We start from the raw sequence: 14,335 nt of genomic DNA, 5'->3' as shown, positions 1-14,335 counted from the left end.
CAGAGAGATTTTGAGGCTCGGATTCGGATTGTTAATGAGTCAAATTACACACATATATGTATAATGTATATAAGATATATAATACACACACACGGAGGCTGTGGTTGGGCCAAGGATAAGCCCAGAAGGAGGAAGGGAAGGCTGCTGAGTGGCCGCCGAAAGGTGTGACAATTGTTACGGCGCACACAGATGCACTGTGAGAAAATTAATCATGGAAAATAAAGTGATTTTGAATACAAGTTCTATCTAAGAGAAGAAAACTTAACATTAAATAAGGTTTAGTACTATTTTCTAGCTTGTAGGGCTTGCTTTCTACCTCTGAAATCTTTTGCTGTTTCCGAAAATAAATCATTTCGTTTTTGAAAAATGATATAGAGATATAGATGAATACATATTTTATTCAAGCATTAAAATACAAAATTAATTCGAATTTTCTAGGCTTATTCCTATTTTCTAAGTGTAAACAAATTTAACAAACATACACCAAAAACAGAGCAAAGATTTATGGCAAATGCAGAAAAGGAATTCCCAGAAAATTTGCAACAATTCCTTGCGGTCCATTCGCAACTCCCTTATTTTCCACACCAACTCTCTGTGGTTTCTGTTTCCTCTTTTTGGTATTTTATATTTTGTATTCAGTAAACAAATTACATGAAAAAGAGAGGCCAACTTTTTAGCGGAATTGCTACCGGGCCAAAAAGGAAAAGCAGGAGGGGAAAGAAAATATCTGAGCCCGGTAGCCAGTGCGGGCATTTATCAAAGCGTCGGCTTTGGGTTTTTGAAGATGCACCCAATACACAAGGAGAACCGAAAATAAAAATAACCAAAACCAAGTCCCCAGGGCAAAGCCCAGAAAGCAAAAACCCAACCCAATGAGTTTCATTAATAAATTCCAGAACAAAACTGTCTGAAAACCGGTTGCCACCTCCCCGAAATATATATACATATATTTTTTTTGTGGGCGTACAACTGAAAATAATGGAAAATATTTGGTAAATATTTGCGGGAAGGCACAGGCAACAAAAGATCCTGGGCCACAGGACATGAGGGAAATGCAAGATGATTGGCAAATGTCCTGGCCAGACAAAGCGGCACCGAAAAGCGGGAAACTCTTAACATGATTTTGAGGAACTCAAAGACTTTGCTTTATATTTAAGATTTTAAGATGTTAAAATGCTTAAAAGATTAGGAATTATTTGTTGTTTTTGTTTTTTATATAAAATTTATGTAATCTGAATGGTATAGAATTTCCTACACATGTTGCTTTATAAATAGAAACTCTTTAGTGCTTGGCTTGCTTCCGCTTTTAATGCTTATCAAGCAGTTTGGAAAATTGAAGCAAGTGCCAAGCGGAAACTCACCGCTGCTTCCTCGTCTTTCACCCCAAAAAAAAATTAAATTGTGTATAAAAAACAAAATAAGAATAAAAACATATAATATGAACACGTGCCTCCCACTTGAAACCCTCTTGATAGAGAACCCTTTAAAGCCGAAGCCCCAACAAAGTGAACTTAAGAAGCGGAAATGCCGCAGACAAAAGGGAAACCGGGAAAAGGGAAAAGTCAAGAGAGCAAAGTGAAAAATGAAACAATTTCACCGAGAAAATGGAAATTCAATACAGCTCAAAACATAACCTATCTCTTATTAGTCATCATTAATCTTGGCACTACAAAAATGGGTAATTATATATGATATTTTTGTATATAAGTTAGTTATATATTTCAAAGAAATTAAAAACTATTTAGAAAATGTGTATATAAAGTAATTTAAAAATAGAGTTTGTTAAATAAAAATATATAATCATGTGAATATAACTTTTAGGTAATAATATTTTTCCTAAACGTCTATGTTTTCTTTTTCCATTTCTATAACCTTTTTGTTTATTCAAAATATTAAGCTAAACCATTACATTTTGTAAAGAAAATCTAGGAAAATAAATAGGAAAATCCGTACAATTCAAGTACTCATTCTTGTTTGATAAATTATAGCGGAAATATGTCCTTTTTTTCTCTCTCCTCGTTGACCAAAGATAATTCTTCAAGTCTCCTTGCGGCCAAAATCAAAGTGAAAGTGTTCGATTACCCAAAGAGATCGTTAAAGATCGCAACAGGACAGCTACAAAATAAGGAAAATATATGGAAAAAAAACCTCTTATATTTAGTGTAATTTTTACCGACAAAGCCAAGGGCCATGTACTTATCCGAAGTACTTGATGTTCAGCACAAAACAAGGAGAAAGTCAAACGAGGACAGTTAGCCGCACTAATTAACAAGCAAAATTGTTTATTTTTACAAGTGCCAAGTGGCCGGCTTTCCCTTTTTTGTTTTCCCAACTTGTGTGTTTCCTCCGTTGGCCTTTTGACATTTTGGTGACATACGCGACTGCCACCTAAAACAACATACACACTCTCTTTTCACACACACTCACACACATATGGAGGGATGGGGAGGAACACACAAGACGCATTTCCCCGGGTGAAAGTGTCACAAGTGACATGCCCACTTTGTAAAAAGAAAAGTCTCAAATTACTAAAATCACACATCACGACACAGGATTTTCTCTGGGATTAGTTAGTAAGGATCTCGTCGGATTCTTGCCTTTTCAAATTGGCGTAATGAATTTGACGAACTGTCTGTCAGTTGGTAAATTTTCCAAAAAGGCATTTTCTTTTGCTTTTTATTAGCAACTCAACTTTTGGCGTCTCAGGTTAATTGGCACTGACAAAGGTCTTGACTTGGGCCTGGGAAATTCAACGATTTGTTGACATCTGTAAATATTCCGGGGAGGTTTAGCCTTGTCACAATATGGTAATTTCAAAATATGCGTAATTATGGCAATATGATTGTATTGATGGGGCGTTGCAATTCCAGTTATTTGTTTTTTTAATGGTTCCGCTGCAGGGAGTTTAAGTTATTCGGTGGTTGATCGCCATAACTATTGGTTGTGGTTAGAAAGAGGTAAGAAATATGGTTAAGTTAGGGTAAAAAGGTAAAGGGTTGATTTGATTTTGAGTTGTTTATATGGGTTCATAAATATATATTTCAATAAATATGAATATATTATAGAAAATATAAATATATTTAAAAACAAAAAAACTGTATTTTATTTCCTTCTTTTTGTTAAAATTCAATTATTTATCTTTTAATTTGAATGAAATGGAAGAGTCATATGTTAAATGTATACCTTTATTAGTTACCAAAAAAAGTCTAAAAAATGTTGTATAAAATTATATAATCAGTTTATGCTTATATATATTTATTATATATTCTTTTATTACATTTTTATTTAAAAATGTATCAAAAATGCACTATTTAAAGTAAGTGAAGTAAGCTTCATTTAAATAATATATTTTCAATACATAATTTAAATTTTAAAACAATTATATATGACTTTAAAACTTTTTAATAGATTAATTTCATACATTTTGAGTTAATAAAAATTATTTTTTAAGGAATTCCATGTTTTTCTTCATATCTGTTCTATGTTATATACAAAATACTTGAGAAATAATAACAATTATCATTTATTTGCATAAAAAATTACTAGTAAAAGTTACTTTCTTATTTTTATGCTAGATATTTTTCCCAAATTTAAGTAATTTTAAATGAAAATAAACTCCCCACATCAAATTATTTAAATAATAAATTCCAAATTTAAGTAAATTTAAATGAAAATAAACTCCCCACATCCTAAAACTGTAATACATTCTCCACGCATGGGATTGCAACGTTGTAACCTTGACTCAAGGTCCATGTCCTTGCAAATAAATAAATGGGGAAAATGGCAAGAAAAAAAACAAGGATAAAACAGCAAGGATGCAACTGCACAACAAAATCAACCCAACAACAAAACCGAGTCGAAAATAAAGTCACTCAAAAACCTTAAGCCTCGTTGGAACGTGTTGGAAACCAAGTGAAACACACTCAGAAAAAAAGGAGAGGCGGGGAGGCAACATTACAAGGGCAGAGAGACAGAGAGGAGATAACAGGAAATGGGAATGCGACGACAACGGCGAAAAGTTGTCTGTAAAGAAAACCAGAAAAAAAAGAAAAACAACAACAACATAGAGTGTAAAAGAAATGAAGAAAAACCGCAAGCGAAACGTTGGCACTTCATAAATGCGCCAGAGCGGGCGAGCAGATACAGGGTGAGAGCAGGCTGGCCAGATGATTTGCCACAGACAGAGAGAGAGAGAGAGAGAATGAGAGAGAGCGAGAGAGCCGGCAAAGCGCCGACATTTTTAATTGTAAATGAGTTATGACGCGCTGACAAGCTCTGTCTCTGTTGCGCGCACACTCCCCCGCTGCATTTCCAATTGGAAATCGAGAGAGCGCTCACTCCGATGACTTTCCACTCGACACACACAGTACCTCGTGCTATCCTGCTTGCACTCACCCATGCAAAGCAACTGCAGATACAGATACACCGCAAGCAATAGTGTCATCTCGCTTGCACTGTTGCAGAGGGTAAGGAAAAACTGGTTTCCCGAGTTTTTGCCTGCCTTCGTGCCGTCCTCCGCCGCTGCCGTCTTTTTTGGGCTTCTCAGCGGCAACACGTTCCTGACACAATTCAGTTAGCCGTCGCCTGCCAACCGTTGTGCACACACACGCTCTCTCCCTCCGCGCTCAGTTCAGTTCGCGTGCGCCACACACACAAAGATACTGAGATACAAAGATACAAATATATCTGTGAGATACCCAGCCTCCTTGAAAGATATTTAGTAGCCAAGATACACAAGTGTTTAAATTGTGAAAATGCAGCTATTTTCCTGAGTGCCCCCAAGTGTGTTGACAATACCAAAATATATAAACCAAATTAAATTAAAGGAAGATAAATATCCGAAGAACTCGAGAAAACCGCTGGCAAAATGTTGGTCGGTTCGCATCCGTATCTGTGCAATGGCGCCCCCGCTGCCCCCGTGGCCGCTGCCACAGCACAAACGACAACAACAACAACGACGGGCAGCAAAAGTGCCGCCGGCTCAGCAACGGATTTCTCCATAGCGGCCATAATGGCCAGAGAAGATGCATCCAGTCGGGAGTCATCCATTCGCAGTGCAAGTAAGTTGAAGATACATTATATGGAAATTATTATAAAATAGGAAAAGACGTGGAAAATCAAGCTAGGGTTTAAGGAACACAAGATTTGAGGGAGTTTCTTTACTAAAGTGTTTGGAAAATACTTTCAATCGAAGGTTCAAGAGAAATTTTGGGGTTTTAAACCCTCGAAATTAAAAGAATATTGAGTCCTAACTTTGCTAAGTGAATATCTATAAATTACAACAATTATAATTATAGAAGATACTTCAATTAACTTGATAAACAGTTCAAAAATGGGTTCTTAAGTTCCTAAACTTTGGAAGTCTTTACTGAACTTGTCAAATATAAAGTTGTTTTGATGTTATAGGTGTTTTGAATTAAGTTTTATAATTAAAATGGCTGGATTTAGCATAATAAATAAATATTACAATAGAAATTCAGTTTCAAAGAGTATCTTTGGATAAATTAAATGAATAAATTACCTATCCAAACTAGTGTTTCCTTAAGTATTTTTCTTTTAAATCTTAAAATGTGTTTTTAAAAAGGAAGTTCTTTCGACAAAGTGTTCATTTTAAGACTTAAAACATATAAATATTATAGAAAGCTCTCTGATAGTAACTTTTACTGTTTTTATCCTACCTTTGACCAACAAAAACAAGTTCGAAAATGTTTAAAATGTCTTTCAAGGCAATAAGATACAAATGCAAGCCTTCGTTACTTAGTTTATTATTTTAATTCCCATTAAACTTGCTTAGTATAGTCTAAAATATTCATAAATCAACAATAGAAAACCTTTTTTGTGAGATTCCAGCCTTAAAATATAGAAAACCCACACTTTCAATCCGCATTTAAGCTCAATGAATGACAATTGCTAATTGATTGCACAACAAATCTATTAAATAAATAAATATTGTTGGCTTCGGGTGCGCAGAAATCGATGTAATTGCCATTGACAATTAGAGATAACTTGTTTATTCCATGAAGTTAATAAAGAAAAAAAAGCTGCGACACTTGCAACAATTTGCCAGAGCCGACGGTATCCGCAATTAAGCCAAGCCAAAGATCGCTGCCGTTAAATATACACAAAGATACAAGCTGTATCTGAAAGATAGATAGATACACTTTGCGCTCATTTATGGCTGATAATATGCAAATTGTGCACAGCATTTCCGTCGCAAGAGAGGAGGGGGGAGGGGAAACTAACTTCAAACAAAAGCTACTAATTATGTTAATTAATTTTCAACAATGTGCTGCTTCATTTTATTAATTTTACGAGGCGCAGAAAATTAGCGACGGCCGCAATCAAAACAGAGTCAGAAAAAGAAACAACAACTAACCAAATCTTTTATCAAAAAAATAAATATGCAGCTTATTATATTTATATATGTTGTATATATTTATATATATATATTTTTTTTGTTTACTTTCGTGATTTTTTGGTCGTTTTCCGTTTTCCGTTTGCTTAGTTTGCATTTTAACACCTACCAACGTCTGGGGCTCCGCTTTAAATTCGGGCTTATTGGTTCAGCTAATCATTTGGTGTTTTTGTAAAACAGAAGAGGGCTTTAAATTTCGCCTAGGGCTAAACCATAAAAAATTAAGAAATTATTCATCAAGCAAATACACCTTGAAAGCCAGTACATTATCTCTCCCGCTGTCCAGTTTTTTATGCAGCGCGAAAAACACCGCTGGAAAAAAAGAGCAATCGCAGCTAGAGTTTCGGGGTTTGTTTAATTGCCAATTTGTGTTTCAGTTTGCCAATTAAGCCCGAGTAGCCGTCGTCTCATTGTCTCATTGTCTCATTGTAACGCGAAGCGAAGCGGAAACTCCAAGAATATGAGACGACTCCAAGCTGTCTGCCGCGAAGCCTCAGTCACAGTTCAATGTTGTCACCAGCGGCAGTTAAATGGCCTTACATTATGCCCAAAATAAAGTGGAAAAGTGGCTAAGAAAATATCAAAGAAAATGTTGCAAAGATAGTGGAAAACAAGCCAAGAAAATATTGTGAAATAGAAGGGCAGAAAGAGGATCTAAAGGGTTTCAAATGTGGTTTAAAAGTTAATAAAAAGGGAAACTAAAGTGTGAAAATAAAATATATAATATATATTCCCTTAACTTTAGTTAAAAGCAAATCAGTAATATGTTTGCTAAAAAAAAAACCTTTTCTTGGCCTTAAATGGTTCTATAAGCTTTAAATCAAGATTAAACTACATTTTCCTTTGTTTTTAAAGCTCTTTTCATTACATTTTTCTCGCTTTTAGCTACTTTTCCTCTTCACTACTAAAACACCTACAATTTTCCCCGATTTAATTTTCAATTTTCGCTTTGCTTTCTTTGTCATTTAAGGTCCCATTTCCGTTGAGGATGAGGTCGATGTGGATGTAGTTGATTGCAGTGATGCTGAAGAGCCGCCAGCAAAGGCTCGCCGTTTGAACCATCATCAGCATCACCATCACAATCACAGTCACAGTCACAGTCACCACAATAACAACAACAATCACAATCACAGTAACAACAACAACAACAATGTGACACACAAGAGTAGAAACAGCGCCGGCGCCGTGACTCTGACAGCATCCACAGTACCCTCGGAATCGCAACTAAACACCAGCTCCGCCAGCAGCCAAGGACGTTGCTCCACACCACCCCAATCCCCTGGAACGGAGGATAGTGAGGAGCGTTTAACACCGGAACCAGTGCAAAAGGCACCAAAAATAGTTGGCTCCTGTAATTGCGATGAATTGAAGCCGGTGCAATGCCATCTGGAGACCAAAGAGTTGTGGGATCGCTTTCACGAATTGGGCACCGAGATGATCATCACCAAAACGGGCAGGTAAGCATCCGCAATGAAAAGAGATTTGAAATTATCTAAGCAATGAGATAACGTAGAAACCATCCATCAGTCAATCATTCACTCAGTCAGTCAGTCAGTGCAAACAGGCATTAGTTTAAACGAATGAAACAACGTGGGAGAGTTTTGGTGGGGGAAATGTTTGCTAAAATTATGTATTTAACAAGTTTTAGATTATATAAATAATATCAAATCTAATTTCAAACAAATCTATAGCAGGAAATTCTACATTACAGCATTTCACATGTCTTAAAAGGGTTTCCTTTCTTAAAGAACCTTCCCAACGACTTCTTTAGAGTTTCCCTTATATCATTTGCTCATCACTTTTCTTGCAAATTCTTTTATTTATAAAATGTCAACTTCCCTTGGTTGTGTTTAGACCTTTAAAAGATTTCCTTTTTACCACGACAAACACCATAAATTGGCAAACGCCAAAATGGTTTTGCAATGTCAACAATAATTTCATGCCATCTCAGGGAACCGCTTGTGGGGTCTTTTTCTATGATTCTTCCTATACCTGCTGTTGCACCAAAAATGTCAAAGAAAAATGTTTGAGGAAAATCAGAGTTATGGGCGTTGCTGTTGTCAGCGGGTAGAATGGGAACAAGTTCAAATCCCAATCACCACGGGTTGTCCACACCTTTTAGCTCCCACAAACACACACATATAGTACACCCTGACCACACACACGCATAGAGAGAGGTACAGAGCACACACCTTAATGATATTGTAAAAATCACACCTCAGAGTCGCAGACATCAGGGCGGTCCCCGTAACGAAATTCCCTCGCCCTTTTAGTCCTGGGGTTATGTCACCGGCTTTGGAGGGACATTAAACCACAGGATACAGAGATGGTTGAGCTCTTTTAAAGGTAGGAAGGAGTTTTGCTTTTGTTTTCATTGTGTGCACTTGTCACAGCAAAAGGGGAAATGGGGGGAAGAAAAAATATTCAGGAAAGGAAAAGTTATAAATTCTAGATTTAAGTAGCTGTGTGTGGCAACTAACCTAAAAGTGAATGAATGTGAAGAGAAGGTAGTATCCCAGGGATTGCTTTGTATCTTTTCTAAATCCTTTAACAAAATTGGTATTAAAATGATTATAGAAGAAGCCTTTTTAAAGATTAATTATTTAGAGCTAGACAAGTCTGTTAATTTCTTTAAAGAATACTTTTTGTTTTCATTGTCTGCACTTGTCAAAGCAAAAGAAAAGCAGAAAATTCTTTCCCCTTTTATGGTTAATAAATTCCATACTAAAGGGTGTGTGTGGCCCCCAAAAAACCTGACAAAAAATCTAATAAAATTCTTTTCTATCTTCCCTTTTTCCAGACGCATGTTCCCCACTGTGCGAGTGAGTTTCTCGGGTCCATTGAGGCAAATTCAGCCCGCCGATCGTTATGCCGTTTTGCTGGACATAATACCCATGGATTCGAAGCGGTATCGGTATGCATACCATCGGTCCGCTTGGCTGGTGGCCGGCAAGGCCGATCCCGCCCCACCAGCCCGCCTTTACGCCCATCCCGATAGTCCCTTCAGTTGCGAGGCGCTGCGCAAACAAGTTATCTCCTTTGAGAAGGTGAAGCTGACTAATAACGAAATGGATAAGAATGGACAGGTGAGTTGCGGGAAAAGATACAAAAGATACATTGGTTATCTGAGATACTCGCAGACATTCTGTGAGATGCTGAGGTAGCGATTAGCAGCAGCGAGTGCTAAATGATTGATAATTTTGTAATGCGAATGCATAAATATCACGAAACTAAGTTGCTAAAGGTTTAATTTAAGTAAGAAAATGTTCAAGTGTTTACTTACTAAATTAAAGCCTAAATCAATCATTTTGCCTACTCAACTTTAAACCAGAGATTTATATTAACACACAGAAATACTATAACAAAACCCTTTTCTTTTGTCCTGACTCCTTTCCAGATTGTTTTGAATTCGATGCATCGCTATCAGCCCCGCATTCATTTGGTTCGTTTAAGCCATGGCCAGAGCATTCCCTCGAATCCCAAGGAGCTGCAGGATTTGGATCATAAAACCTATGTCTTTCCGGAGACGGTTTTCACCGCAGTAACCGCATATCAGAATCAGTTGATTACCAAGCTGAAAATCGATTCGAATCCGTTTGCCAAGGGTTTCCGTGATTCCTCGCGGCTAACGGACTTCGATAGGGATCCCATGGAGGCTCTCCTGTTGGAGCAGCAGCTCCGTTCCCCTCTGCGATTATTCCCCGATCCGCTGATGCAGCAATTTGCCGCCCAGCAGGGTGATCCCGCCTCCATGGCACTGTTCGAGAAGGCCCGCCAGCATTTGCAAATGTTTGGTGGCAACTCTCCGTATGCCCAGTTGATGATGCCACAAATGTATCAAGCGGCAGCAGCAGCAGCGGGACCACCTCCCCCACCCCCCGGACTGGGAGCCTTTCACATGTTCCAGCAACAGTGGCCACAATTGACGGCGGGATTCCTGGCCAGCGCCAATCAGCAGGCAGCCGCCGCTCAGGCCGCCGCCCAAGCTCAGGCGCAGGCGCAAGCGGCCGCCGCTGCTGCAGCAATGGCCGCCAACAGGACGCCACCGCCCCCGCCCACCGCATCGACGCCATCGTCCACCTCGTCGGGATCACCGTCCCCGGATATGCGACCGCGTCAGTATCAAAGATTTAGTCCCTATCAATTGCCCGGCGGTCAGGGGCCGCCCTCCTCCGCTGCCGGTTCACCGCCGGCGGTGACACCTTCGCGTAGCCCCGCCCATTAGGTGATAGCCGCCCCCAGCCCCCTCAATTTCTTGCCAAGAGCAGTATTAAAAAAAAAAAAAATACTAAAAACACTGAGGCAAAAAGTGGTGCTTAAATCAGAAAATTATAAAAAAAAGTCCTGAAAAATATAGCAAAAAAAGTGAAACAAGAAATGTTTTCATTTTAAAATGTATTTTAACATTTTGTTTAATTTTTAAAAGTAACAAAAACTGTTAAAATTTATTTTTTCATCTCTAAATTTTGGTTTGTAACAAATTTTCTCGCATTGCATTAAAATTTTTTGTTATTTTCTGAAAAACTTAAACCCAAAACTATCTAGAAAACTCTCATAAATATTCCCTTCTCCGGATTTTCACCACTTTTTGCCTCAGTGTCTGCAGTTAACTAAAAGAAAAATAATGAAAACTTTGTTTAAATGTTGTAAATTATTTGTTGTTTATAAAAAGAAAAAAAGAAAGAAACTAAAAACAAGAAAACACCTTTCTCTATTTGTTGTAAAAATTTTAAATTATTTTTAAGCTGTACAGTTTTCTTCTCACATTTTTCCCCTTAGAGAATTTCTTTGCTTAATTTAGTTTAATTTATTGTACAAATGTTTCAAAATGTTGTTCGAAAAACTCATCTCAGTGTAAAGTTAGAACAAAATTCACTCAAAAGCTAAAGGAAAATAAGCAAAAGTATATATATTAAAGAAAATACAAAAAAAACTCAGCACGATTTGTAAACTATATATAGCTATATAGTGTAAACATTAACCGTTAGTTATGCTATTACATCTAATGATATATTCATAGTATTAACAATAAATTCATAGACGCTTCAGTTAGTTCTATTTATCCGGCGAAAGCAAGAAGATTTATTTAGCATAAATTAAAGAAAAGTAAACTATAATATGTATTCAATGTGAAAAGCTAAAAACAAAACGAAAAAAATATTTCAAGGAAAATTATTTAGAACAAAAAAAAAAAATTACAAAAAACAACACACACAAACAAAAACAAAATAAAAACCAATCAAAATTGAATAAAAATATGTGAACCAAAAGTATTACAAGGATTTATTATTGGGATTTTAAGAGACTGACTTGAAGTCTTTGAGTTATAATTAAATTTATTTAGTTTTAATGCTTGATTTTTAATACTTCTTTAATGCATTTCCTGCCTCCTCTTTTTTTTAAACAATTTCCCTTCTTCATCTCTGGTTTCCTTTTGACTCAAATTACCCTCTACTTTTGTTCAATAAAAAAGAAATAGAAAATGAAATACATCCCCATAAATTATACATTATAAGAGACCCCTTCACAGCTATGCAAAGTAGCCAGAAATCCTGTTTCAATTTCTCAGGCAACAAATCCTTGAAGCAACCCAACACACATATCCTGTTCCACATAGGCGTAATTCCTTGGGTGCAAGTGTCGCCTTGCTGGCAGAACAAATTGAAATGCCTTGAAAAAGGGGGCTAGATACAGATACACACGATGCAGATACAAATACTTCTACATCTACAGCTTCAGATACAGCTACACAGTGTTTAACGAATGCATTTCCATGGTCACTCAAAGTGAAATTCATTTTCTCTCCACTCAGAAAATTCGATTGACACGCCAGCAACAGTATTGGATTTTTTGGATAGTTTTTTTTAAGTGGAGTCTTGATGGATGATTGGGCTGGATTTTTGGATCTCAGTTTTCTGGTGTGGATAAGCGTATGAAAATTGGGAAATTTCCATGATTGAGGGCCTGAACTAATCAGAAATGATTGGTCAAATATTTTTGATAACTATATATACAAGGGTGGAGGAAGAGGGAAAAGGGTCTAAGCTCTTTGCCTAATTATAAAGAAATTAACTTGGAGGATAAACATCTTGTGGAGGGGAATATATATAACCATACACTTCCTCTAATTATATGGTGAACTCATTGAAAAAAAAGGTGCTATCGGCATTTGTCTATCTGGCACCTTTTACCAATTGCCAAAAAGGGAAATTATACCTGCTGCTCATATATCTCTGAGGAACGATCTTTTGACTTCCAAGTTAATTACAAACTAATCACAAGAAAAACAAACAAAACATTAGGCTATCGCCGGGCGGTGATCTTTACAGGAACCTATACTATATTATATTATATACATATGTCAAATGTCAGGGGCTAATTTATAGACCCCTGCCACAGATCCATGTAGTTCAAGTGTCAAAACAAACAGAGAGGCGAGCCGCCTCGTAACAAACTCATCATTGAGAAACTCTGGCGCTGCTCCCCTTGGCATAAATTTTCCTATTTGGCGTTTTTCCCTCGTCGTTTTTCCGTTTTTAATTTGAATGTAAATGATGCTGACACAGCTGTGGATCTCTCTGATATACAAAAATGGGGAAGTCGGTTGTCTGACGAGGACCAGACTAAGGTTAAATGTCGTCTGTCCAACAAAACAGTGACAAAATATTTAAATTCTGGCTGCCAAAAGGGGCGTTTGTAAATATTTGAGCCACTTAATTGGAGGGGCGTGGGTGTGGGTTGTGCCCCAAAGTGCACGGAATTGATTTATGCCGGCCAAGGGAAATCGATTTGAAAATGAAACCATTAAAATACAACATATTTTTATTCAAAGTGAATTATGGCTTTTAGAGTTCTGTAACTACAACTTAATGGGGGTTCTTTGGGTATTTAATTAGGAATAATTGAAGTTTTGAGTTCAGTTAAGTTAATTATTAAAGAAATAAGTTCATAAAGGAAGTATATTAAGTATTAGATTTAAATATACAGTACAAGATTCTTTTGTATCTGCTTGTAATTCTGTTCTTTATAATCCTTTTAAAAAATATATATTTTTTTATTTAATCCAAGAACTTAAATTCCCCAGAATGACTTTCCAAAACAAGAGCTTGCCACATGCTCGCTCTCGAGACGTTGCAAGTTGAACCGGCAATCAACGGGCCGCCCTGCCACGCCCCACTCATTAACCCAAACATGATCGGGCAAAATGTCTCTAACGGTAGATGGGCGGCCAAATGGGCGGGGCACGTGCGCCCAACTGCCGCGGCACGTGTGCCACAAAGTGTGTGTGTGTGTGTGTGTGTGTGTGTCTGGTGTGTGTGGTGTGTGCGTTTTATGAACGACAGCCGTGACATGGAGAGGTGCAACCAAATCCCTTGTCACCTTTTGCTTGGCGCCACGGTGAAAATTTGTAGAAATTAACATTTTTTGTTTGCCACTGTTTTGTCATTAAATGAAATTGCATAAAAATCAATAGAGGGAATTAATACAGTGTGGTTTCGAAAAGGGTGAAACGATATTGATTGTGGAAAATATAAAAGAAAATAGAAAATAAACAACTCTTATTTGCTAAGAATAAATATTCATGGAAAAGGGGTGACTAAATATATCATAATAAAATATATAACAAAATAAATGTCTTATAATTGATAAAAAGGCATACTCAAAATATAAATTAACTAGAACTAAACTTTGAAATAATAGTGTTATTAAAAAAATATATTTGTCTTTAAGTACTGATTATATTTCAAGCATCTTATAAGTAATAAATAAAACTAACTTTGGGAAGCCAAAGCTTATATACCCTTTCAGTTTGCAATCGAGTTATATAATCGAATCGGAAATCAATCATACTTAAGCTTAAAATATTCGTATTCGTTAAAGTGGTATTTATTTATACTTTTAATATGACAATTTGTTCGA

General features: G+C 36.7%; 2 protein-coding genes across 4 annotated transcripts in view; one reads left to right on the top strand and one right to left on the bottom strand.

Annotated features, from left to right (window-relative positions):
• The window catches only part of LOC147643662 (uncharacterized), a 205,872-nt gene that overhangs the window by 123,719 nt on the left and 67,818 nt on the right, over window positions 1-14,335 (bottom strand). The window lies entirely within an intron of this gene.
• On the top strand, window positions 4,571-11,685 carry mid (midline). Of its 3 annotated transcripts, XM_020956816.2 has the most exons (4): window positions 4,571-5,060; window positions 7,386-7,872; window positions 9,216-9,501; window positions 9,813-11,685. In XM_020956816.2, the coding sequence occupies exons 1-4, from the start codon at window positions 4,868-4,870 to the stop codon at window positions 10,638-10,640; spliced, it is 1,794 nt and encodes a 597-aa protein (XP_020812475.2). In that variant the 5' UTR covers window positions 4,571-4,867; the 3' UTR covers window positions 10,641-11,685. The 3 variants fall into 3 exon arrangements, with proteins under 3 accessions (XP_020812475.2, XP_086688620.1, XP_086688619.1); XM_086832494.1 differs by lacking the exons at window positions 4,571-5,060; window positions 7,386-7,872 and adding an exon at window positions 8,702-8,761; XM_086832493.1 differs by lacking the exons at window positions 4,571-5,060; window positions 7,386-7,872 and adding an exon at window positions 8,798-8,922.

The sequence above is a fragment of the Drosophila serrata genome, unplaced genomic scaffold, assembly GCF_035046125.1.
Source record: "Drosophila serrata isolate PLE 108 unplaced genomic scaffold, ASM3504612v1 contig_249, whole genome shotgun sequence".
NCBI lineage: Eukaryota > Metazoa > Arthropoda > Insecta > Diptera > Drosophilidae > Drosophila > Drosophila serrata.
Note: the sequence above shows the minus strand (reverse complement) of the source record. Positions and strands in the feature narration are given on the sequence as shown.

What these genes read in the sequence shown, in the direction of transcription:
- mid (XM_020956816.2), top strand. Translation starts at nt 4,868, where the DNA reads ATGTTGGTCGGTTCGCATCCGTATCTGTGCAATGGCGCCCCCGCTGCC. An exon ending in ATCATCACCAAAACGGGCAG is followed by an intron (nt 7,873 to 9,215) that starts GTAAGCATCCGC and finishes CCCTTTTTCCAG; the next exon opens with ACGCATGTTCCCCACTGTGC. An exon ending in AAATGGATAAGAATGGACAG is followed by an intron (nt 9,502 to 9,812) that starts GTGAGTTGCGGG and finishes ACTCCTTTCCAG; the next exon opens with ATTGTTTTGAATTCGATGCA.